We start from the raw sequence: 24456 nt of genomic DNA, 5'->3' as shown, positions 1-24456 counted from the left end.
TACGTTTTAAAAACAGTGAAACAAAAATTTAAGTTTAGGTATATAAAATGTCCATTAATATATCCAAGTAATACCTCTCGTAGATGGGGGATATCCAAGGTTTTGGAAGGAGAAAGCGGAGGTTTCTTATGAGGCCTCATAGCTTGGGTTGCCTAGGGGCCTCAAGATTCTTAATCCGGGCCTGTACCCGTTTCCTCATTTATCAGTTATCCATTTTCAGACGCACGTTGCCGTAGGAAAAAACTAACAAGTTTGTATTTCGAAAATAGTCGTCCATACACGTGCATAAAATGACGTCTATTAACCGTTCCTATTTATCTGCCCGTGTTTGTTTCAATCGTCCGACTACGCATGAGTACGTCCGACTCGTTAGTCGTCAGAGTACACGTCCAATGTAACCGTAGCCTTAGCCCGCAGAAGAGCTTAAGTAAGAATTAAAAAAGAAGAAATCGCCATCTGTTTTAATAGGTTATAATCAAGACTTTTCGCGCCAATTTGGTCTGTGTGGTTGAATAAAACTTTTGTTTGTGTTTTAAATTATTTTATTTGTTTTTATCTTAGCGAAAATGTCTGATAGGGTAAGTAGACTGCATTGAAATTATTCAAATATATTTAACATTAAAAATATGTAATTTTAGCCTGAAGAATCACCAATGCCGACACCTCGTTCAAATGTGTCATCTCCTGGTCCAGATCTGGCCCCATTTGAAGATGAAGGTGCTTTACTTGGAGATATTAATTCTGATATTGAAGAGGAAGATGGAGAAGAATTGTTTGGCGATAATATGGAAAAGTAACTACATCACTTTTTGTTAAAAATACTTTGTCATTTTTTAAAAATTAAAACTTTCTAAATGTTTTCCAAAATTTTAGCGATTATCGTGCTATGCCACATCTAGATCGTTATGATGACCGTGTATTAGACGAGGATGATTATGACCAAATGTCAGTTGGGGAACGACTTGCTGCTGAAGAAGAACTGCGAAGAAGAGATAGGTATGTATAGGTAATGAGTTTTATATTGCAAACATTTGCAATATAAATATATGCATAAAATTTGTAATACTGAAATAATTCACAAAATATTAACATTGTATTACTGCCTCTCTTACTGAATAAGAGTCTGCAGCAACAATTGTGTCTAAAAACTAGTTACAACTACTGTAAGGTTAAGGTCTAAGTTTTTATCCAGGAAAGTCAAGCTTAGAATATGCTGAACAGTAGTAAGTAAGACAAACTTAATGTAAGGGAACCATAGGAAGTATATGGAGAGTAAGATGAATAGAAAAAGTCGAGAGTGACTTTTCGAGAATAAATGGGAAAAGTCAGAAGTGGACTAAACAAGAGGCAGTTGCTTTTTAAGAACATATTGTCAAGTACTTTAGTGAAAAATAGCATAAAGTGATTCCAATTTAAATTATTACACTAGGCCTACCAGGTCTGTTGTGCACTGTAAATAAATAACAACTTCAATATTGAATACTGGACAATACTGGAATAGTAATAAATTAACACAGTACAGTTTGGTATATCTACTTGGTGATTTTAACCTACCAAATATTCATTGGGAAAATGATGAATATGGTTTAAGACCAATTCGAAATATTACTAACAAAGTTGAATGTATTTCAGAAAGTTTTGCGTTTTTAAATCTCTTTCAATTAAATAATGTACCAAACTGTAATGGGGGTTTCTTAGATCTTATTTTTTCTAGTATAAATAATAACATAAACTTAAAAATTGCTAATCAATCTTTATTAAAATGTGATAGCTTTCATCCAGCCTTGTCCTTTGATATTATTGGAAATATTATTTTAGACTCTCTTAAACTACATTCACATGGCAAATTCCCAACTATAAACAAACGCACGTGTTACTATTCGCCATCTCATTCGTCAAGAGGCTGTTAAATGTAATTTATTGCCCTAAACAAGGCGGATTCTCATTTTACAGGTCCAAACTGGTCAGTTTGCAAATTCAAATTGTAGGTAGCGTGTTGGTTTTTAAGATACACTTCAGGACGACCCTGTTTAGCTTCCATGCGCATTTGTTTACAGTTGGGAATCTGTAAAATGAATGGACTTTAGCTATGATTATTTCTATTTTGACTTTAAAAATGCTAATTATATCCTTATTAATGAATATTTAGGTTCAGTTGACTGGGATAGGGTTATTGATGAGACAGATGTAAATAATAGCGTTGATAAATTTTATGAGGTGTTATATTCCTGTATTAATCTATTTGTACCAAAAACTAGATGCAAAAACTCAAAATTTCCGAAATGGTACACTCCTCCTTTAAAACATATTTATATTATTTCAAAAGAAGATTGCTCATGCAAACAATACAAAATGACAGGATCTAAGAAGAATTATGATCTTTTTTCTAATTTGTGTAAAGAATTTAGGGATTGTTACAAAACATGTCACTAGATTCACCTAAATAATTTACAAACTGCTATGTACGATAAAAAAGATTTTTTGAATTATGTAAATAATAAAAGAAAATGTTTTGATTTGACAAACACAATGAAATATGAGAATATAACTTCTGATAATTCCCAAAATATAGCAAATTTGTTTAGTAAATTTTTTAATTCAACCTATGTTACTAGTAATATAGATTATCTAGCTGTGAACTCTGATAATAGTCTTTGTGTTGAAATTTGTGATATTCCTGTATTAGATGTATTTGAATTTATATCTAAGATTGATCTAAAAGCAAGTTCTGGACCTGATAATAATATGTTCATATTTAATTGTAGATTCATTCTGAGTTATATTTTACAAAAAATATTTAGTTTGTCATTGGGCTCAGGTGTCTTTCCAGAGATATGGAAGAGAAGTTATATTACCCCAGTCCATAAAGGTGGTAATAGAGAAAATATTGAAAACTACCGAGCTATATCTAAAATTTCAGTTTTTGCTAAATCTTTTGAAGGGATTGTAGCTGCAAAACTTGGTTCATTATTGAATCCTACTTTACTGCCCGACCAACATGGTTTTATTCCAGGACATTCTACTACTACCAATCTTTTAGTTTTACAAGAATTTTTGTTGGATGCTCTTGAAGGGTATGACCAGGTTGATGTCATTTATACTGACTTTTCGAAGGCATTCGATAGAGTTAATAATACTGTCCTAATCTCGTAAACTTTATAATGCTGGTTTACATGGAAGCTTATTAGGCTGGGTGGAGAGCTATCTCATAGATAGAACTCAAGTTGTAAAAATTAATCAATTTTATGTAATCACATTGTGCTTTAATAGTTTAGTTAAATTTAAGTTGATTTGTAAAAATTTAAGTTGATTTGTAAAAATGGCAAGTCCGTAAATAAACATTACATTACATAACACTTTCAAGTCCTCTGATACAGCTCCCATGTTCACATTGTTAACATTCAGGTACTACTGACACAGCTACTGTGTTTACATTTCAACAATTTTCCAATGACTGTATAAATGGGCACATGAGACAAATATCTGATATTGCCCCGGAACTGAAAGTGTTAACATAACTGAAAGAATTGCTTTGAGCAGCATTACAAAAATAAGCATCCCCACAAACCCTATCCACAATCTGCCAATGAGTTGTTATCTACCACAAACATAATACCTGTTGCTGAGTATGTACAGAGGCTTCCACTAAGATTCATGAAGTTATAATACAACTTCAACATCCGGTTAATTCAGGATCAGGCTAGAAGTTTTACTTGTAGTGTAATGGTCAAGTTAAAAAATTATAATAATATCTGGACCTCGGAGGTAAACTACACTATGTCGACATGGTGTTTTTTTGAACAAGTTCCTTTAATCCACTTATTTTGTTAGTTGGATTATACAAATTGGCTATTTATTATCATTAAAATATGGTCATATTGTCTTTCAACCAATTATGGGATATATCAGATTTTTATTAACATTTCAAGTGCTCTAAACTTTGTTGCAAACACAGGCTAGACACAGTTGCTCGAAATGACAGTGTAGTTTACCTCCGAGGTCCAGATATATTTTTTATATAACTGATATACAAGATCAGGATCAGGACAAGATAGGTAAAGGATTTTAGCGAATGCCATTTTCAGTGGTTAATTAATAAAGAATCATCTTTGCTTTCTCTTTTTTCAGTTTTCTTCAGACAATTATTATTTGCTTCTCTTCATTAATTTATCATTTTTTATATTCATATGTTCCATTCAGAATAAAAGTTTAAATATAATTTCTTTTCGATCTGTTATTCTAGGATCTTTCTAAGAGTAATTTGAAACATGCACGAAAAATACTAACTAGAGTATTTTTGCTCCATTTTTTGATCTAGTAATATTTTTAGTATATGTTAATAATAATTTTTAATAACAGTTGATCTTTAACACTGCCAAGTTAATAAGAACATAATATTCCTTATGTATGTATAGAGTTTTTCCTTTGGTCACACAAGTACCTTCCTTTATACTTGCATTCTATGTAGATGATCTCTTTCAAAAATAATAATACTAACAAGACTATTTATTTTTCAAACAAATTCATTTCCCTGCTCTGTATACACCCCATCATCAGTTTTTCTGTGAGTTAAACTTGGTCTTGACTAAAGTGTTTGAATTTTTAAATCTATACTATAAATAATGTATTCATCATCATCATCATTGGCTTGACAGCCCTTTATGGGTCTTGGCCTGTTCCAGGATTCTTCTCCACTCTGATGTGTTTCGTGCTTTTTTTCTCCAGTTTTTTATTTTTAAGGTTTTTATATCATTTTCTATTTGTTCTATATATCTCAGCTTCGGTCTTCCTCTTGTTCTTTTTCCTACTGGATTCTGTTTGAATATTTTGTTTGGTATTTCGCCTTCTTCCATTCTTTCTACATGTCCCATCCAACGCAGCCCTCCTATTTTAATGAATGTTATTATATCCGGATCCTGGTATATTTCGTATAGTTCAAAGTTGTACCTTCTTCGCCAAATTCCATTTTCTTTTGTGTCCTTATATATGTGTCGCAAGATTTTTCTTTCAAGGGTGGCTAGCAATGTTTCCTCTCTTTTAGTGAGTGTCCAGGTTTCTGAGCCGTATGTGAGTACCAGTCTTATTAAGGTTTTGTATATTTGGCATTTCGTTTTCCTTGTGACGTTGTCTGATCTTAGTTGCCGAATTAAGCCATGGTAACTTTTATTGGCAATAAATATTCGCCTCTTCACTTCCTCTGCTATGTTATTATCAGATGTGACTAGGGATCCCAAGTATGTAAAGTTTTTTACCCCCTCAATGTTGTATTCTCCTATTGTTATATTTTGTGGCTGCCTTATTTCTGTGTTTTTACTTACCTGCATATATTTTGTTTTGTTCTGGTTGATTTTAAGGCCACTGTTTTGTGCAGCTCGTTCTATTTGATTGAATGCCTCTATCATTTCTCTTCTTGATCTTGCGATTATGTCAACATCATCTGCAAATGTTAGTATTTGTACGCTTTTATTAACCATTGTTCCTCGAGTATTGACTGTTGTGTCTCTCATTATTTTCTCGAGTACGATGTTGAACAAGATGCATGATAGAGCGTCTCCCTGGTGTAGTCCCTTTTTCACATCTATTGTTTCCGTTAGTTCGTTTTGTATCCGGATTTTACTTTCTACTTTTAGAGATTCTTTTATCAGTTCTATTAGTTGTGTTGGTATATTAAATTCTTTCATTGCTTTTATTAAGAATTCTCGGTTTATATTGTCATATGCGCTTTCGAAGTCTACGAAGAGATGATGTGTGTCGATGTTATGTTCACTTGTTTTTTCGAGGATCTGTCGCAGAACAAATATCTGATCTATTGTTGACTTCTGTCTACAGAAGCCGCTTTGGTACCTGCCAACTATTTTTTCAGCGTGTGGTCTAAGTCTTTCATAAATGACGTTGGACATTATTTTGTATGCTGCATTCAGCAGCGTGATTCCACGGTAGTTTCCACATTCTAACTGATTCCCTTTTTTATGTAATGGTACAATAATACCACTATTCCACTCCACTGGTAGCTGTTTATTTGACCATATCTTTGTTATCATAAATAATATATTACTATTTTTAAATCTTTCTCCTCTTATTCTCAAGGGAGCTGGGTATAATTCGAAGAGATGATCGAGAACTTTTTTATGATCAAGATGATGATGAAGAGGATCCCAGGCAAAGAAGACGTAAAGAAGCAGAAAAAGCCGCTGCTGGGGAAGAGGCTGATGCTGAAATGATTGAATCAATTGAAAATTTAGAAGATACCAAAGGTTATACAATTAAAGAATGGGTTGTTATGATTGGTCCAAGAACTGAAATTGCAAATAGATTTAAAAACTTCTTGAGAACATGTACTAACAGTAAAGGTCAATATGTCTACAAGGATAAAATTAGAAGAATGTGTGAGAATAATCAGGTACATATTTTATTCATTTATCTATTTATTAATTTTACAGGAATACCCAGTATAATAGCTTTCAATATTTTATATTTAAGAAAAATGGATCTAAATCAAAATGTCAAGAACCAAGAACCTAAATCAGCGGTCGGGGAACCGGGGTAAATTACCCCAAATGGGGTAAAAATGAAATTTTTGGGGGAAAAAATGAAACTTTTGTGAGTAAAAAGTATATATTTTTAATTTGCTATTTATAAAAAGAGGCGATTTTGTTTTCTTTTTTGCTCTTCGCCATTGGGTAATATCAACTTACACAAAAATCTTTTGGGGTAACGATTAAAAAAGTTCCCCGACCGCTGACCTAAATGCTCTACCAAATGAATTAGTCATAATTTTTCCGTGCTTCTACTCTTCCTGTATATAGGTACTGCGTTTTTCCATGTTGAACTCCAGACCCTACTTTCTATATTCTTTTACAAGTTTCCTTGACATGTATCTTTTTTCCTTGTCCTGTGCAATAACAATTTGTATATGTGCATGATGTAATAGGGAACTTGTATAAAATTTTAAATATGAAAAAAATGCTATAAATCACAACAGAACATAATTTAAAATATATATCAAAGAAAAAAAGTTGTTTTTGTCTTTCGTTTGGCCCCTAAAAACCATTCAAATCGAGAGAAAATTCATATTATAGCAGCCAATCCCAAACACACCCTCATTGGTTGTGACATCATGAAGTTAAAAATGTTTGAGGTCTGTGCCATTAATTCATTACATTTGTTATTCATTCACTCATTCACTTGTTTTAGGTCTGGTTTCACCAACAATAAATAAATCAATGAATAGTTATTCATCAAATAAAATTTATTAGATGTTTATACAGTAAAACCTCGATATAACGGACTAATTGGGGGAACTGGGTGAGCGTTATAGCCGAAAGTCTGTTGTATAAAAAGGTTTAAATAAAAAAATAGGTTAAAATAAATTAAAAAAACTTTGTTTAAGTTTTGTACGCACTTTTGAAGTGTGTTTTTTTATAATTAGAAATGTGTCCGCATTATCTTACAATAAAAATTTTATTGAAATTCTTTGGGGACGTTTTGGGAAATACAGGGACGTTTTTTTCATATTTGACCAGATTTTTTTGTCTGTTATATCCGAAGTCCTTAAATAGAGGTCCGTTATATTGAGGCTTTATTGTACATATTTATATTTTGTTTCAATATAATTTTTAAAATTTAAAGTTAAAGTGGCGAATTTACTTTCTTATAAATATGTACAGTGACATTAACTTACCAATTTATTTGAAAAGTAAGTCTTTATTTAATAAATAAATAAAATAAGTCTTATGACCTTAGTAAAATGGAGAAATATCAGTTTAGTGGTTAAATAACTTTATTCACAGAATAAAGTACTATTTGTCATTGGTGAAACTGGCCATTAGTCATTTTATGGTGTATCTCAGTTTTAATCCTTAGATAGTTGCTGTGAACTATATATTTCATTATATTTGAGTGTTTTTCTTAAGACAATTTTTTTAAAATTGTTGAAGGGGGTTTTTCTAAACGGCAGTTTGATAACTTACCCATTATGAACATAAAACTTTATTAGTATGATTAGTTTATTTTAATTTTATAGTAAAAACTGTTCCAGAAAAATATTGTATAGATAAATATCATTCAATCTGCAATGTCATCTACCAAAATATACCAAAAGTTCTATTTCTTTTTGTTCAAAATACACTTGATGTATTAAAAAAACTATTACGCAGATATTAAATACTTACAATAAAATTATCTTCACATACATGAACACCTTCAGAATGAACTAAAATGTCCTTTTAACATGCATGTAACCAGTTTGTTAAACACCAACTAATCGTTTAAAATGATATAAATACACAGAAAATTTTAAATTTGTACTTCTAAGGTTTTTGAGACATAAAATTTTGAAAACCTTATTTTTAAACGAAACTCAACATTATTGTGTGATAAAAGAAAAATGTACAAGTTCCCTATTTGTAAAGTATTGTATGACCTATCAGCAGTCCTATTCTCTTATATTTCTGTTTCCACTGTCTCAGTTCTCCATCCATATATACAGGGTGTTTCATTGGGAAACGGAAATACTTTAATGGTGAATAGAAGTCACCGAGGCTGTTCTAGGTATACTAAATTTTTTGCCCTACCGACTTTTATATCTGAGTTACAGGGTGTTTTATCGATTTTGCTCATTTCTTTCCTAAGCCATAACTTTACACATATGGTCTCATTCAAAACCCAAACGACCGACATACTAATCACAAGAAAAATGCAGGCCCGGATTAACAAAAAATTATAAAGTAATTGTGACCTTAAAACAACACCCTGTATATTGAAATTTTAAAAATCTGTTTGCATATTTGAAAGGAGCACAAAAAACTATGTCTAATGGTTTACTTCGATTTTTCGACCAGATAATTTTTTGACTTTAATTTTGAAATTATATTGAATTTTTTAAGAACTCAACATTAAAAATCAGGTATTATTAATGTTTCATTATAAATTATTAAAGTTATTGAATACATACTCATTTTAAAATGAATCAATACTTATTTACCACATTGGAAAGACCCAATTATTAATCACAAGAAAAATCCAGGTCCGGATTAACAAAAAAACATAAAGTAATTATGACCTTGAAACAACGCCCTGTATATTGACATTTTCAAAACATTTTGAAATATTCAAATTTTTAAGAACCCTGAAATTAATAAGCAGGTTTTTAGCACTTTTAATAATAAATCATTCAAGTTAATGAATAAATACTAATTTTAAAAATAATCAGTTATTATTTACTGTGTTAGAAGGACTCACTTACTAATCACAAGAAAAATCCAGGTCCGTATTAACAACAAAATACTAAGTAAGTGTGACCTTGAAAAACACCCTGTATATTGAAATTTTTAAAATACGCTTGCACTCCTGAAGAGACCACGAAAAACTAAGTTTAATGTCCCGCTTTAATTTTTTGTGCAGACAATTTAATGATAATACTTTTGAAATTACATCGAAATTTTTATTATGAGTTCCCAGAGTTCTTAAAAATTTTGACATAATTTCAAAATTAAATTCCTTAAATTGTCTGGCCAAAAAATTGAAGCGAACGATTAAACTTATAGTCCTGTCGCCAGGGAGCATACAACGGCCTCCTTAATTCAGATGAACTTACCCAAGTTTTTTTTTTATATATTTTGACCCGTAGAATACGAATTTTTTGGGTAACAGCTGATCCGGATGTCGATAAGATTGTTATAGACAAAGAACTTGAGGAATTACATAACAGCGATTTCTCGCAAAACAAAACATCTTTTTGTATTTTTTGGTTCATTTTAAGCAAAAAATATTCCTACAAGTTTTTTCGTAGAATGCATAGTTTTCGAGGTAACCGCGGTTGAACTTTCAAAAAATCGAAAAATTGCAATTTATGAACCCGAATAACTTTTGATTAAAAAATAAAGTAGCAATTCTGCTTACCGCATTTGAAAGTTTAAGTCAAATTATATCGGTTTTGATTATTTGCATTGCCAAAAATTAATTTTTTTATTGTTAAACTAATCTATAAACACATAGTGTTTCCCGTGCCTAATACATACGTTTTAACGCATGCTACGTAGAAATTGCCTCGCTTGCACTTGTAGCTACTCTACCTACTCGTTCGATTTTAAATGAGAAATCATAGAAAACATCACTCACATACTAGGTGTTTCTAGCTTTGTTTAACAATAAAATAATAAATTTTTAGCAATGCAAATAATCAAAACCGATATAATTTGACTTAAACTTTCAAATGCGGTAAGCAGAATTGTTACTTTATTTTTTAATCAAAAGTTATTAGGGTTCAAAAATTACAATTTTTCGATTTTTTGAAAGTTCAACCGCGGTTATCTCGAAAACTATGCATTCTACGAAAAAACTTGTAGGAATATTTTTTGCTTAAAATGACCGAAAAAATACAAAAATATTTTGTTTTGCGAGAAATCGCTGTTATGTAATTCCTCAAGTTCTTTGTCTATAACAATCTTATCGACATCCGGATCAACTGTTACCCAAAAAATTCGTATTCTGCGGGTCAAAATATATAAAAAAATTTGGGTAAGTCCATCTGAATTAAGGAGGCCGTTATACCCCCCCCCCTGGCGACAGGACTATTACTTTTTTGTGCTCTTTTTATACTTATGTGCAAACGGATTTTGAAAATTTCAATAATATGTAGATGGTGTTGTTTCAAAGTTACAATTACTTTATATTTTTTTGTTAATCCGAACCTGGATTTTTGTTGTGATTTGTAAGTGGGTCGTTCGAATGTCATAAATAACTTTAATAATTTATTGTTAAAAGTGCTTTAAAAATCTGCTTTTTAATTTCAGTATTCTTAAAAGTATCAATATACCTATTTAATTTTAAAATTAAAGTCATTAAATTTCCTTCACAAAAAATTAAAGCAAACCGATAAACTCTGATTTTTGTGGTCTTTTCAAACGTGCAAACAAATTTTTAAAATTTCAATATACAGGGTGTTGTTTTAAGATCACAATTACTTTGTTTTTTTGTTAATCCGGACCTGGATTTTTCTTGTGATTAATAATTGGGTCGTTCCAATATGGTAAATAAGTATTGATTAATTTTAAAATGAGTATTTATTCAATAGCTTTAATAATTTATATTTAAAAATTAATAATACCTGCTTTTTAATGTCAGAGTTCTTAAAAAATTCAATATAATTTCAAAATTAAAGTAAAAAAATTATCTGGTCGAAAAATCGAAGCGAACCATTAGACATAGTTTTTTGTGCTCTTTTCAAATATGCAAACAGATTTTCAGAATTTCAATATACAGGGTGTTGTTTTAAGGTCACAATTACTTTATAATTTTTGTTAATCCGGACCTGGATTTATCTTGTGATTAGTATGTCAGTCGTTTGGGTTTTGGATGAGACACATGTGTACCAAAACAATATACAGGACGGTTCTAAAGTTATGGCTTAGGAAAGAAATTGGCAAAATCGATAAAACTATAAACTATAAACTCGGTTATAAAAGCAAAAAATATAGTATAGCTAGAACCGCCTCGGTGACCTCTATTCACAATTAAAGTATTTCCGTTTCCCTATGAAACATGCTGTATACAGTCCCTGGCCATATTATTATGACCACCTATGAATTTCTACAAAAATCAACTATTCCACTAAGTGCGTTTTGTTTAAAATATGATTTTTAAATTTAATTTTGTTATAGGGATGTTAATGTTATTCATTAACTATAATATATTTAATAATAAACAGCAATAAAATATTTGAAAATATTACATATTTATATTTTTTTAATATTTAGTTCAACTTCTGACCTTAATCAGATGGAAAATATTTGGGAGCTTTTAAAACGAGAAATTTCGGATGAAAAGGTCACTAACGAAATTGTTTTGATTAAAGGACTAATATATCGTTGAAACCACAATGACAAATTGAAGCAAAAAAATTTAACTGCATTCAAAATATGCCAAGCCGGGTACTAGCGGTAATCAAAATTAGAGGGGACTCAGCAAAATATTAAAAGAATACAAATATGTGATATTTTCAAATGGTTTATTGCTGTTTATTATTAAATGTATTATATTTAATAATAAACACCAATAAAATATTTAAAAATATCACATATTTTTATTTTTTCAATATTTTGCTGAGCCCCCTCTAACTTTGATTACCGCTAGTACCCGTCTTGGCATACTTTGAATGCAGTTAAATTTTTTTTTGCTTAAATTTGTCATTGTGGTTTCAACGATATATTAGTCCTTTAATCAAAACAATTTCATTAGTGACCTTTTCATAGGAAATTTCTCGTTTTAAAAGCTCCCAAATATTTTCCATCTGATTAAGGTCAGAAGTTGAACAAAATGAAACATAATGAAGTTTTCTGTGATTTATATACCGTATACCGTCGGGACCGTGATCATATTTCCAGCGAGAAATCAAGAGGAGGTGGAGTGTTAATTGCAGTTAGAAGTGATATCAGTTCTTGTCTAGTGGAAATTGCCAGTTCAAATGTAGAACAGGTTTTTGCTGGAATTACTATTAATTGCATTAAATATGTTTTTGGCTGTGTCTACATTCCGCCCAGATCTAGATTGGATGTTTATTCCAATCACATTGATACTGTAAAACTAATTATGAATAAGTATAAAGATTCTAAACTAGTATTATTTGGGGATTATAATCTACCAAATCTGATATGGGACGGTGAGACGACTGCTAAAAATATAAGTAATGATACTGAAATTTTGTTTTGTGACGAGTTCAATTTTTTAGGATTAGGTCAATATAATTATTTTAAAAACCAGTATGACTCAATTCTTGATCTGTGTTTCTCTGATACTTATTTAAATCTAAAAAAAGCGGAAGCTTTAATGACGTGTGACAGCTATCATCCCTCACTTGAAGCATTAATATTATTTGATAATCAATATATCAGTTTGGAAACTAATATTTATTATAACTTTCACAAGGCGGATTATGGTGCCTTGAATAATTATTTGCTTCAGATCAATTGGATTGAGTTGTACTGTTTAGAGGATGTAAATGACATTTTAGATGCTTTTTATTCCATTATTTGGAACGCAATTGAACTTTTTGTACCAAAGATATCTGTAAAAAGATCGAATTTTCCTGTTTGGTTCTCATCTGAACTTAAGAGTAAAGTCATTGCCAAAAAGATTGCGCATAAAAAATATAAAACTACAAATAAGTATCACCACTATATTGAATTTAAAAATTTGAGAGATGAATGCTCATCACTCACTGAGCAGTCTTACAATGCTTACGTTTCAAAGATGGAAGTGAGAATAAATGAGAACGCTGGTGAATTTTGGAAGTTCATCAAAAATAAAACCAACGGACATGGTGCTCTTCTTGGCTCTATGTTTCTAGGTGAGGAAAGTGAGAATGACAAACAAAAAATAACAGAGTTGTTTGCGAAACATTTTGGTACTGTATACAGCACTTTTAATGGTAAATCTCTGGATAACCTGGAGAGTAATGAAATTTTCTCACAACAGCTGGAGGTGGAAATTAGTAACCTCGAAGTCACTTTTGACAATTTACTGAATGTGTTGTTGTCATTAAATGCCAATAAAGGGGCTGGCCCTGATTTGATACCGAATTTGTTCCTAAGAGAAAGTGCAGTGTCCTTGTGTGAACCATTAGTATATGTTCTTAATAAATCTCTCCAGACGGGAATTTTCCCGAACAGATGGAAACATTCCTTTGTGTGTCCTATTTTCAAGGCAGGAGATCATAGTGATATCAAAAATTATCGGCCAGTTTGTATTCAGTCAGCCTTATCTAAAGTATTTGAAAAAATGGTTTTGCCAAGTTTGGATAATTGTTTTAGGAACATTATTACGGACAACCAACATGGATTTGTAGGCGGACGTTCTACTCTCACTAACCTCTTTTTGTATATCGATAGTATAGGTACAGCAATGGATGAGGGTTACGAGGTGCACTCTATATACACCGATTTCAGTAAGGCCTTTGACCTACTAGATCATAATGTCTTAATTACAAAGCTGAGAAACTTTGGTATCACTGGTTCTTTATTAGCTTGGTTTACTTCGTATTTGCAAGGAAGAACATTGCAAGTAAGATCAGCAGGATGTGTTTCTAATGGATTTGAAGCCGTGTCAGGGGTTCCGCAGGGTTCCCATTTGGGTCCTAAGCTTTTTCTGTTGTTGGTAAATGATATTGGTAGGAACTTTAAATCTGAATATCTGATATTTGCAGACGACTTGAAGATATTTAAATGCATTAGGTCAGAATCTGATTGTGAGGGTTTGCAGAGAGACTTGGATTATATGTAATCCAAGATGACATATGTAATAAGATAACCAGTGATTTTAAATACAAGATAGGAGATGTGGATTTATCTAGGGTTCAGGTAATTAAGGATTTGGGTGTGTTGCTGGATAGTAAGCTAAGTTTCGTGGACCATTATGATGCCATTATTGCGCGTGCTAATCGGACATTAGGGTTAGTCATCAGAATGTCATATGATTTTAATAATTTGTTTGTAATTGTGAGATTGTTTTTGAGTTATGTTCGTTCATTACTAGAGTATTGTTCAGTGATTTGGAGTCCAAGTTATGAGAATCACAAATATCGAATTGAATCGATTCAAAATAAATTCGTTAGATATCTGCGGTATAGATTAGGTACTAGAGGAATGCAATTGAATTCCAGTCAGGTCATGCAGATGTTTCATTTGCACCGTCTAGAGGATCGCAGGCGATACTTTGACCTTAATTTCGTATTTAAGGTGTTAAATGGTATTATTGTTGCACCTAGCATTCTGGGTCGAATAGATTTTTATGTTCCAGCTAGGAATTTGAGAAGATGTCCCTTGCTATCCGCTAGATCGTGCAATACACGTCATGCAGAAAATATGCCTTTAAATAGAATTGTTTCTAGTGTAAATGAGTTTCCAAATATAGACTTTATGGGAGTCACACTAAATGCTTTTAAAAGGACTATTTCACGTGAATTATTTTAATTTGATTTTAATTTTTTGATGTTGTTAGTTTAATTGTAAGTAATGTAAGTTAACTTGTGTTCAATGTTTAATTTTGACTTTTAATTTTAATTGTAAAATGGAGTTTTCCGTCAATAAATATTAATTTAATTTAAAATATTTAAACAATATAAATATGTAATATTTTCAAATATTTTATTGCTGTTTATTATTAAATATATTATAGTTAATGCATAACATTAACATTGCATAACAAAATTAAATTTAAAAATCATATTTTAAACAAAACGTACCTAGTGGCATAGTTGATTTTTGTAGAAATTTATAGGTGGTCATAATAATATGGCCAGGGACTGTATGTATTGAATAATACTGGCGATGTACAACATTCCCGTCTTTTAGTAACAATGAAGCCTTCTGATATTTTATTTTCCAATAATTGAATTTTAGAGGTAAAAGAATTGATATCTAATATATTTTAAATTTTTAGTCTAGTTTTAATGTTGAGTTTCCCAGTTTGGCTCACAAGGAACATGTATTGGCTTATTTTTTGCCTGAAGCACCATTTCAGATGATAGAAGTTTTTGATGAAGTCGCTAAGGATATAGTTCTTTCAATGTATCCAAGTTATGACAGAGTAACTAACGAAATTCATGTTAGAATTTCTGATTTACCACTGATTGAAGAACTCCGTACTTTTAGGTAAGTACATCTAATAATAAAGTAATTATGTTACATTAGGGATGGTTGATTTTATTTATGGCATATATTAATTAACAAAATAGTATGTCAGATAGAAATAACATTTTATGTGAATATTTATTCTTATAAACATAGACTGTTGCGTTTCGATTCAATTTGAGTCTCTTACCATCCTCTGACACATGTTTCTAGGGCTACCTGTCATCAGAGAGGCTCGTAAGAAGACTGAACCAAATCAAAACGCACCGACTGGTTGGAAACTATATTGAAATATTATACTTAGAGCAGTCACTGAAGGTTTTCACCTCCGATTTCGTTGAACCTCCATTGATTTTCATGAAAATTGGTGAGTAGTTAGAGGATACCTCAAGGAACAAAGGTGACATGATGCCAACTTGCGCTTTTACCCTGGGGGTTGATGCCACCCCTTTTCTGGGGTGAAAATTATTTTATTAAAAATAATACCATAAATCGATAGAGGGACAAATTCTAAGCAAAATTTGTTATATTAAGTTATTAACATAAATCAACACTTTTTGAGTTATTAAAGATCAAAGATTTTATTTTTTCGTAAAAAAATGCATGTTTTAAAGCTGTTTTTCACGTATAACTCAAAAACTATTAGCTTTTACAAAAAAGTTATTCTTACCAAAATTGAGGACAATAAAAAATTGAATACACTATTCACTCAAAGTACTAAACTAATGTTAATTCAAAGTGAGTTATGGGTAATTGAATGTATATTTTTTTCAATGAGTACTCAAATCTAAGTATTCAAGCTTAAATAACGGGAAAACGATACATTTTATAAAATATACCTGTTAAACACTTATCAAAGTACTTTAGAATACCTAACAAAAATTAAGCAAGTTACGATGAAACTAAGAGAACCCTTTCGAATTTTTTAGGAAAAGTGAAAAATAAAACATACGCCATTTCAACAAAAATTAAAATTTATAGTAATCTTTACAACAATTTCTTTGTATTAGCATAAGTAATGATTTTAACAATTTTCACCGGTTTTGAATGCGTATTTTTGAAAAAAAAATATAATTTAAAAAAATCAGAATTTTTAAAATCATCGTAATTTTCATTTTCTTTTGATAATAACTATAAAAATACTCAATATACGTAAAAATAGTAAATAACCAAATATTAGTTTTTTCTATATCAAATATTATACCTTTTTGCCATTTCTGTAGGGTGAAAAATAACCGAGATAGAAACGTTTAAAACTTAAATTTTGCTGCGAGAATCTTGTAACCGTGGTCATTTAATCTTTGATTTTAAAAAAAGTAATGGGTTTAAAAGAATAAATTCACCGTGTTTTAATAGCCTTTGGAATTACCTTTCAAACCGTTTTTAGGTGAACCTGATATCTTAAAAATTAACGGAGTTATTAAAAAAAAACGATAACATTTTTTGGAAAATTTTTTAAAAGATAAAGTTTGAAAAATTTTTGGAGCATAAATTTTAATGCTATTAACTTGTTCGGTATCTCATTTGATAGATATTTCTAAGTACTTTCACAAATGTTTAATAAGTTTATGTTATAAAATGCATCATTTTCCCGTAATTTAAGCTTGAATACTTAGATTTGGGTACTCGCCGAGAAAAATATGCATTCAATTACCTATAACTCACTTTTAGTCAATATTAAAAGGTTTTTTTAATAAGAAGTTTATTTAATTTTTTATTAGCTTCAATTTTGGTAAAAATAACTTTTTTGTAAAAACTTATAGTTTTTGAGTTATCTATGAAAAATCGGTTAAAAACATGCATTTTTCTTACGAAAAATTAAAATTTTTGATCTTTAATAACTCAAAGTTTTGATTTATTTTAATAACTTTATATAACATATTTTGCTTAGAATTTGTCCCCCTATCTAATTATGGGGTTATTTTTAATAAAATAATTTTCACCCCGAGAAGGGGCGGCATCCACCCCCAGGGTAAAAGCGCAAGTTGGCACCATGTCACCTTTGTTTCTTGAGATATGCTCTAACCACTCACCAATTTTCATGCAAATCGATGGAGGTTGAACGAAATCGGAGATAATAGCTCATATCCACCTTCAGTGACTCCACTAACTAACGAGTGCCTTTAGTGACCTCCAACGAGGAAAGATGAAGTTAGTGTCGATAACAATTAAAGCAATCTGTAAACTCAGGTTTTATCAAACCATTGAGCGATGCTAGGAATCTATTTCACTGATGCTAATGCATCAGTAGTTTACCTATCTAAACCGCTTTCATTTTGTACTCTGCACCTGGTAAGAGTGTGAAACAAAATAAACATAGAAAGAAAATATTCGTTTCGTTTTGATTCAATTCGAGTCTCTTGCCATCCTCTGACACCTGATGCTTCGAAATCTATTCCGTGTCAAAGAGGCTTTGCAAGAAGACTGAATTGGACCATAATGAAACGAATAAGATGGTGCAAATATTAAAATATTTGCACCGGAGCATGGTTAGGCTGTCCTCTAACGGGGAATGATGAAATGAGTGAAAAATAATTTTGACCATGAATCAAGTAATCTGTTAACCGAAGTACACAGTACCAACCAGCTCCACTAGGAGAACACTCCAATAATGCGTCGCAGATTACGTATATGAGACGGGGTCATTTTGTACTCTAATACAGAGTATGGTATGAGAATTAACTAGTTTTGATGGGAAATAAGCCAAATGATTTGGGCGTCGAAACATTAATAAAATCATTTTTTTAGTAAAATTGTGGCTTATTTCCCATCAAAACTAGTTAATTGCAAAAATACCACAAGAAAATAGCTTCAGAACAACATAGTATGACAAGAAAGAAAATAATCGTTTCGTTTTGATTCAATTCGAGTCTCTTGCCATCCTCTGACACCTGATGTTTCGGAATCTATTCCTTGTGAAAGAGGCTTTGCAAGAAGATTGAATTGGACGATAACGAAACGAAGATAGTGCAAATATTAAAATATTTGCATCGGAGTATAGTTAGACTGTCCGCTAACAAGGAATGATGAAATGAGTGAAAAATAATTTTGACCACGAATCAAGTAATCTGTTAGGAGAACACTCCAATAATACGTCGCAGATTACTTATATGAAACGTGGTCATTTTGTACTCTAATACAGAGTATGGTATGACAAGAAAGAAAATAATCGTTTCGTTTTGATTCAATTCGATTCTCTTGCCATCCTCTGACACCTGATGTTTCGGAATCTATTCCTTGTCAAAAAAGCTTTGCAAGAAGACTGAATTGGACCATTTTTTCGTTTCGTTATGGTCCAATTCAGTCTTCTTGCAAAGCCTCTTTACAAGGAATAGATTCCGAAACATCAGGTGTTAGAGGATGGCAAAAGACTCGAATTGAATAAAAACGAAACGATTATTTTCTTTTTGTCATACCTTACTCGGTTTTAGAGTACAAAATGACCACGTTTCATATAAGTAATCTGCGACGCATTATTGGAGTGTTCTCCTAGCGGCGCCGCTTGGTACTGTGTACCTCGGTTAACAGAGTACTTGATTCGTGGTCGAAATTATTTTTCACTCATTTCAAAATAAACATAGACGGTTGCGTTTCGATTTAATTTGAGTCCCTTACCATCCTCTGACGAACTCTGACACGTGGTTCTAGGTCTACCCGTCATTAGAAACAATTTAAAACTGTATAAACCGAGTATATTATTTTAACTTATCGAGTAGTCTGTGTGAATGTACAAAATTTAGTAATCGTTAATTGTTTTTTAGGAAACTTCATGTAAATCAACTTGTAAGAACTTTAGGTGTAGTAACTGCAACTACAGGTGTTCTACCCCAACTGTCTGTTGTCAAGTTTGATTGTGGGAAATGTGGATTTATATTAGGACCATTTACACAAACACAAGAATCAGAAGTTCAACCTAATGCTTGTCCACAGTGTCAGAGTCATGGACCTTTTATGGTAATTATTTTATATATGTGTAAATTTGAGTTTTTGGGCTTTTAAACTTAATATTTTTGTTTTTTTTCAATCGTACATTCCAACATTTTATTTATTGCAGTAAAATTGGGAATTACAATTTTTTATCTTACGTTCAAGTAAAAAACATATCAGTGCCTTTTCTTCTTGGTTCTACATTCATTGCAATGCCGAAAACAGCTAAGGCAAAAGAATGTTCTATTCATTGAACAATTTCGTTAATTCTCGTTAATACTCCCATGAGAAGAATAAGACACAGGAAATGCTCGAATAAGACTGCAGTGTAATATCTTGTACACAGACGGGTCTAAAACTGCAGAAGGGTGGGGCGCATAAATATTCGTATTTAGTATTCAGGAATAGTGATTTAAATTTAAATATTTCTATTCCGCTAGAAGAATGTACCTCTGTATTTTAGGGAGAGGTTTTTGTAATATTGCAGTGTGCAAGCAGCCATGGAGACATTCATAAGCCCTAAGGTGGATTCTAGGCTAGTCTAGGACTCCCAAGAGAAACTCGACAGACTGGTGAAACAGAACAGTATCACACTGTAAAAAATAAAAAATAAAAACAGCCAAAATTGAATACCTCACATCATGAGGAACAGTGAAAGATATGGGCTGCTGCAACTAGTCTTGCAGGGAAAAGTAGAAGGAAAGCGAGGACCAGGAAGGCGAAAGATTTCCTGGCTGAAAAATCTATGTATGTGGTTCAACACGACCACTACAAATCTTTTCAGAGCAGCAGTGTGCAAAGTACAGATTGCCATAATAGTCGCCAACATCAGAAACGGATAGGCACTAAAGAATATCACACTGATATGGGTTCCAGATCACTGGGAAATATACAGCAATAAAAAAGCTGATGCACTTGCCAGAAGAGCTTCAGCTACAAAATACATCAAAGCCAGCTGTCAGAGTGCCAAAAAACATTGTCTGCGACGGGAAGAAAATCTTGGATACGAAGATAACACAACTCCACAACTATTGGAAAAATATACCTGGTCAAACACAAGGCAAAATATCGCACCTCCGCTTAAAGAGCGTCATAACTCAAAAAATTTTAAAACCGGTTTTATTGCACCAACAGGTTTAACCCAATCACTGCGGTAATAATATAGGAATGTAGACCTGTGAGGACATATATTTTTACCTATATTCAAATATTATTTATGAATTATGTGAAGAAAATCGGTTGAGAATCTGCTGCTGATGGCGTTTTGCTTGCTTTTTGTTGGACGCGAATTCGCGTCCTTTGCACATTTTTGGAAATTTTGTATAAACTGCGGAAAACGCCAGTTCGCGTACAATAAAAGTTAATAAAAACTAATTATGCTTAACCGAATTTATTTTGCAGCTCAGAAAATACACTAAGCATCAAAATTAACGCACCACCTTAAAAAATGGGACATTTTTGATGTCTCGTATTTCCTAAACCTGTTGTCCGATTTGAGTGATTTTTCAGTATATTATAGCTTTATTCTTGAAGAATATCAACGTAATAATATTATTGCTAAAGAGTTGTTGTTTGTTTGGGTTTATATGACTGCGGACACTAAATCCATTCGCCATTGCTAAAGAGGTAAGTGTAATTGTATGCCGGGTGTAACAATGATAGTGTGTTTTTTTCTCAAAGTTTGGAACACCCTGTGGAATATTCTAGCACATATAAAATATTGAAATTAAAACTCAACTGTAGCCTTAGGCTTTCTTAACATTTTGATTTTTGATTCATTCGCTTATGTTGGATAATAAAAAAGTTAGGTACTTTAACAACTAGCAATGTTATTCATCAATACAGGGTATTTTTAAATAAGTGCGACAAACTTTAAGCGGTAATTCTGCATGAAAAATAAAGACTGATTGCTTTATAAACATATTTATGTTTCCAAATACTTTGTTTCCTAGATACGGAATGTTGAATTTTTTCTTACAAACGATTTATTTATTGCTCTAAAACTAGTTAGATATGCAAATGAAATTTGGTAGTTTTTAAGAAGTAGTTATTGCGCATTTTTTACATACAATTAAGAATTTTATATTCACCATTGGCGTGCATAAACATTTTAGTTACATCACGCCAATGGTGAATATAAAATTCTTAATTGTATGTCAAAAAATGCGCAATAACTACCTCTTAAAACCTACCAAATTGAATTTGCATATCTCAACCGGTTTCAGAGCAATAAATAAATCGTTTGTAATAAAAAATTCAACATCCCTTATCTCGAAAACGAAGCATTTGTGGACATATGTGTATAAAGCAAACGGTCATTATTGAAGTTATACTTCTTTAGGCGCGATTGAGATTGAGGGTGAATTTATATTGATCTGCGCGCATGCGCACACCGACAATTTGGTATTAGTCTTTATATGGGCTCTGATTGGGTGTTGAAATGATCTGTCAATAATTGTTCAATATGGAGGTTATCGGTAAACAAAAATGTTGTATAATATATTAGTTTTTATTGTTGTGAGGACAGAAATAAAATCAAATTTATAATTATAGTGACTTTTTAAATAGTTTTGAAAAGCCACAGGTACGTAATTCTAAATGTTTCAGTTGTATTCCAATAAAAAATTATCTTCATACCTATTTGGATACCTATTTGGAAAATGTAAAAAAATAATGTACTTAGGTACCTAGTACTTGCTATGCTATACCCCTAGTAGGCAATGCTTTAATTTACATAATCTGATTACGAACAAACTTTCTACAAATTTTCATCTAATGTATCGTTTTCTTACTCTATATATTGTTGTATTTTAATTCGACAAAAATCAAACTAATAAAAATTCATATAAACAAAATGTCAAAAAGTTGTTCAGTTTGTGTATATTCCCACATGACCGCGACATACGCGAAGGTGGTGCAGTTTGAAATCGCTCCGACTCTTGCACGGCGGGACACACGGGAAGCAGGTTCAAGCCCAATGCAAGTTATATCATTTTTTTATTTTTTTTTATAGATTTTATGATTGTAAGTATATTATTATATAATTTTTTTCAGAAAATACGTATTTAATTAAAATTTTTGGCAACAATTATTGTTCAGAAATCATTTGTGGCATTTTTCAATGTGTTTGTGTGTGTTTTTTCTTTTATTTTTTTTTTCATTTTTGGTGTTGTTTTAATAAAAATTTTTGGAAAGTAGTAGAGAAACTGTTTAAAGTATATTGATTTCGTTGAAATCATATAATAGAAGTATAACTTCTTACGTGCGTACAAAGTACACACACTCTTTTTTTTTTCATGCAGAGTTACCACTTAAAGTTTATCGCACTTATTTAGAAACACCCTGTATTGATTAATAACATGGCTAGCTGTTAAAGCACCTACCTTTTTTATGATCCCACATAAGCGAATGAATCAAAAAGCAAAATGTTAAGAAAGCCTAAGGCTACAGTTGAGTTTTAATTTCAATATTTTATATGTACTAGAATATTCCTTTGGTGTTCCAAACTTTGAGGAAAAAAAAATCATTGTTACACCCGGTTTTCAATGACACTTACCTGTTTAGCAATAATATTATTACACCGATATTCTTGAAGAATAAAGCTATAACATACTGAAAAAATCACTCAAATTGGACAGCAGGTTTTGGAAATACGAGACCTCAAAAATGGCCATTTTTAAGGTGGGGCGTTAATTTTGAAGCTTAGTGTGCGAATTTATTTTTTATTAAAAAAGATACAAAAAAAAAACGGAAATTCATATCAAATCATCCAAAATAAAAGTAGGTAACAAGTAAAATAAACTAATTTAACTTATGATACATATGTAAATTATGTAGTTCCCACAAGGTAATGTCAAAAATAATAGGTTATTATTTGAGATCATTTATTTCCGAAAATAGACAATCAGTTCTACAGCGGATGGTTCACTTTGATAAAATAAACATTTCTGCATGTGCGGAGTTAGCTTTGTGTCATTCCAAAAACTGCGGAACAAATAATTTATATTTGAAGTCACATTTACATAGGCCGCTATATCGCGCCTTCCGCATTTTATGAAACACTCTGAGGACGCTATATCGCGCTTTCCGCAGTGAAAGGGTTAATATTATCGACTTGTGCAAAGCATTTGTCCATCCAAGATGTGTACAGAGTGAGTTTTATGTATGGAAACACTCAATTATCTCTAAACGGAGATAGATTTTGGTAGGTAGGGGTTTTCTAATGCGGCCGATATTATAGTTCTAATTACATTGTTGTCAGATCTTCCGTTTTTCTGGAACTCTAATGAACTTTCTTATTTCAAATGAAATAAATATCCTATATATTTTTTACGTTTTGAAGTCCATAAGAAATACTGATTATTTTTCATGTTATATTCCCTATACCTAAATGCCACAATTTCGGAGTAATTGCTACATTTATTAAAAAAAAATTTAAACAAATTATAAAAATGAATTTTGTCAGCCCGGGTAGACATTATTTTAGCTTCTTTGGATCATTGGGAACAAAAAAGGTCTTTTGTAATTTTTCTGTAAAGTTAATCGTTTTCGAGTAATAAACAATTTAAAACTGAAAAAAAAATCGAATAATGACGATTTTCAAGGTTCAAAAACACAAGTAAAAAATACAATTTTTGAAATTACAAAGTACCTAAATTCAAGTACAACTTTTCTTGCCGTAAGATTTTTTGGCTCATTTTATTCTAAAACATTGCTTTTTAATTTTTAATGAAGTGCATATTATGAGAGGACGGTCGATCGGGCTGCATTAACAACTAAAAAATCAATGTTTTAAAATGAAGCAATCTCAAATTACTTATCGGTAGCTGATAAAATAAGGCTTGAGCTAGAATTTGGGTACTTCGCAGTTTCAAAAATAATATTGTTAATTTGTGTTCTTGAA

At 31.4% G+C, this 24456-nt stretch overlaps 1 protein-coding gene across 1 annotated transcript in view; it reads left to right on the top strand.

Annotated features, from left to right (window-relative positions):
- The first annotated feature begins 419 nt into the window (after positions 1 to 419).
- LOC114346480 (DNA replication licensing factor Mcm2) overlaps positions 420 to 24456 on the top strand; it is a 91031-nt gene continuing 66994 nt past the window's right edge. Inside the window, exons 1-6 of the mRNA XM_028297218.2 lie at positions 420 to 578; positions 639 to 793; positions 874 to 996; positions 6088 to 6400; positions 15436 to 15647; positions 19388 to 19580. Coding sequence (XP_028153019.2) covers positions 567 to 578; positions 639 to 793; positions 874 to 996; positions 6088 to 6400; positions 15436 to 15647; positions 19388 to 19580 — 1008 coding nt within the window. The 5' untranslated portion in view covers positions 420 to 566. The remainder of the gene's footprint in view (positions 579 to 638; positions 794 to 873; positions 997 to 6087; positions 6401 to 15435; positions 15648 to 19387; positions 19581 to 24456) is intronic.

Source organism: Diabrotica virgifera, chromosome 7, assembly GCF_917563875.1.
Source record: "Diabrotica virgifera virgifera chromosome 7, PGI_DIABVI_V3a".
Classification (NCBI taxonomy): domain Eukaryota; kingdom Metazoa; phylum Arthropoda; class Insecta; order Coleoptera; family Chrysomelidae; genus Diabrotica; species Diabrotica virgifera.
This window is presented reverse-complemented; position numbering and strand designations above follow the sequence as displayed.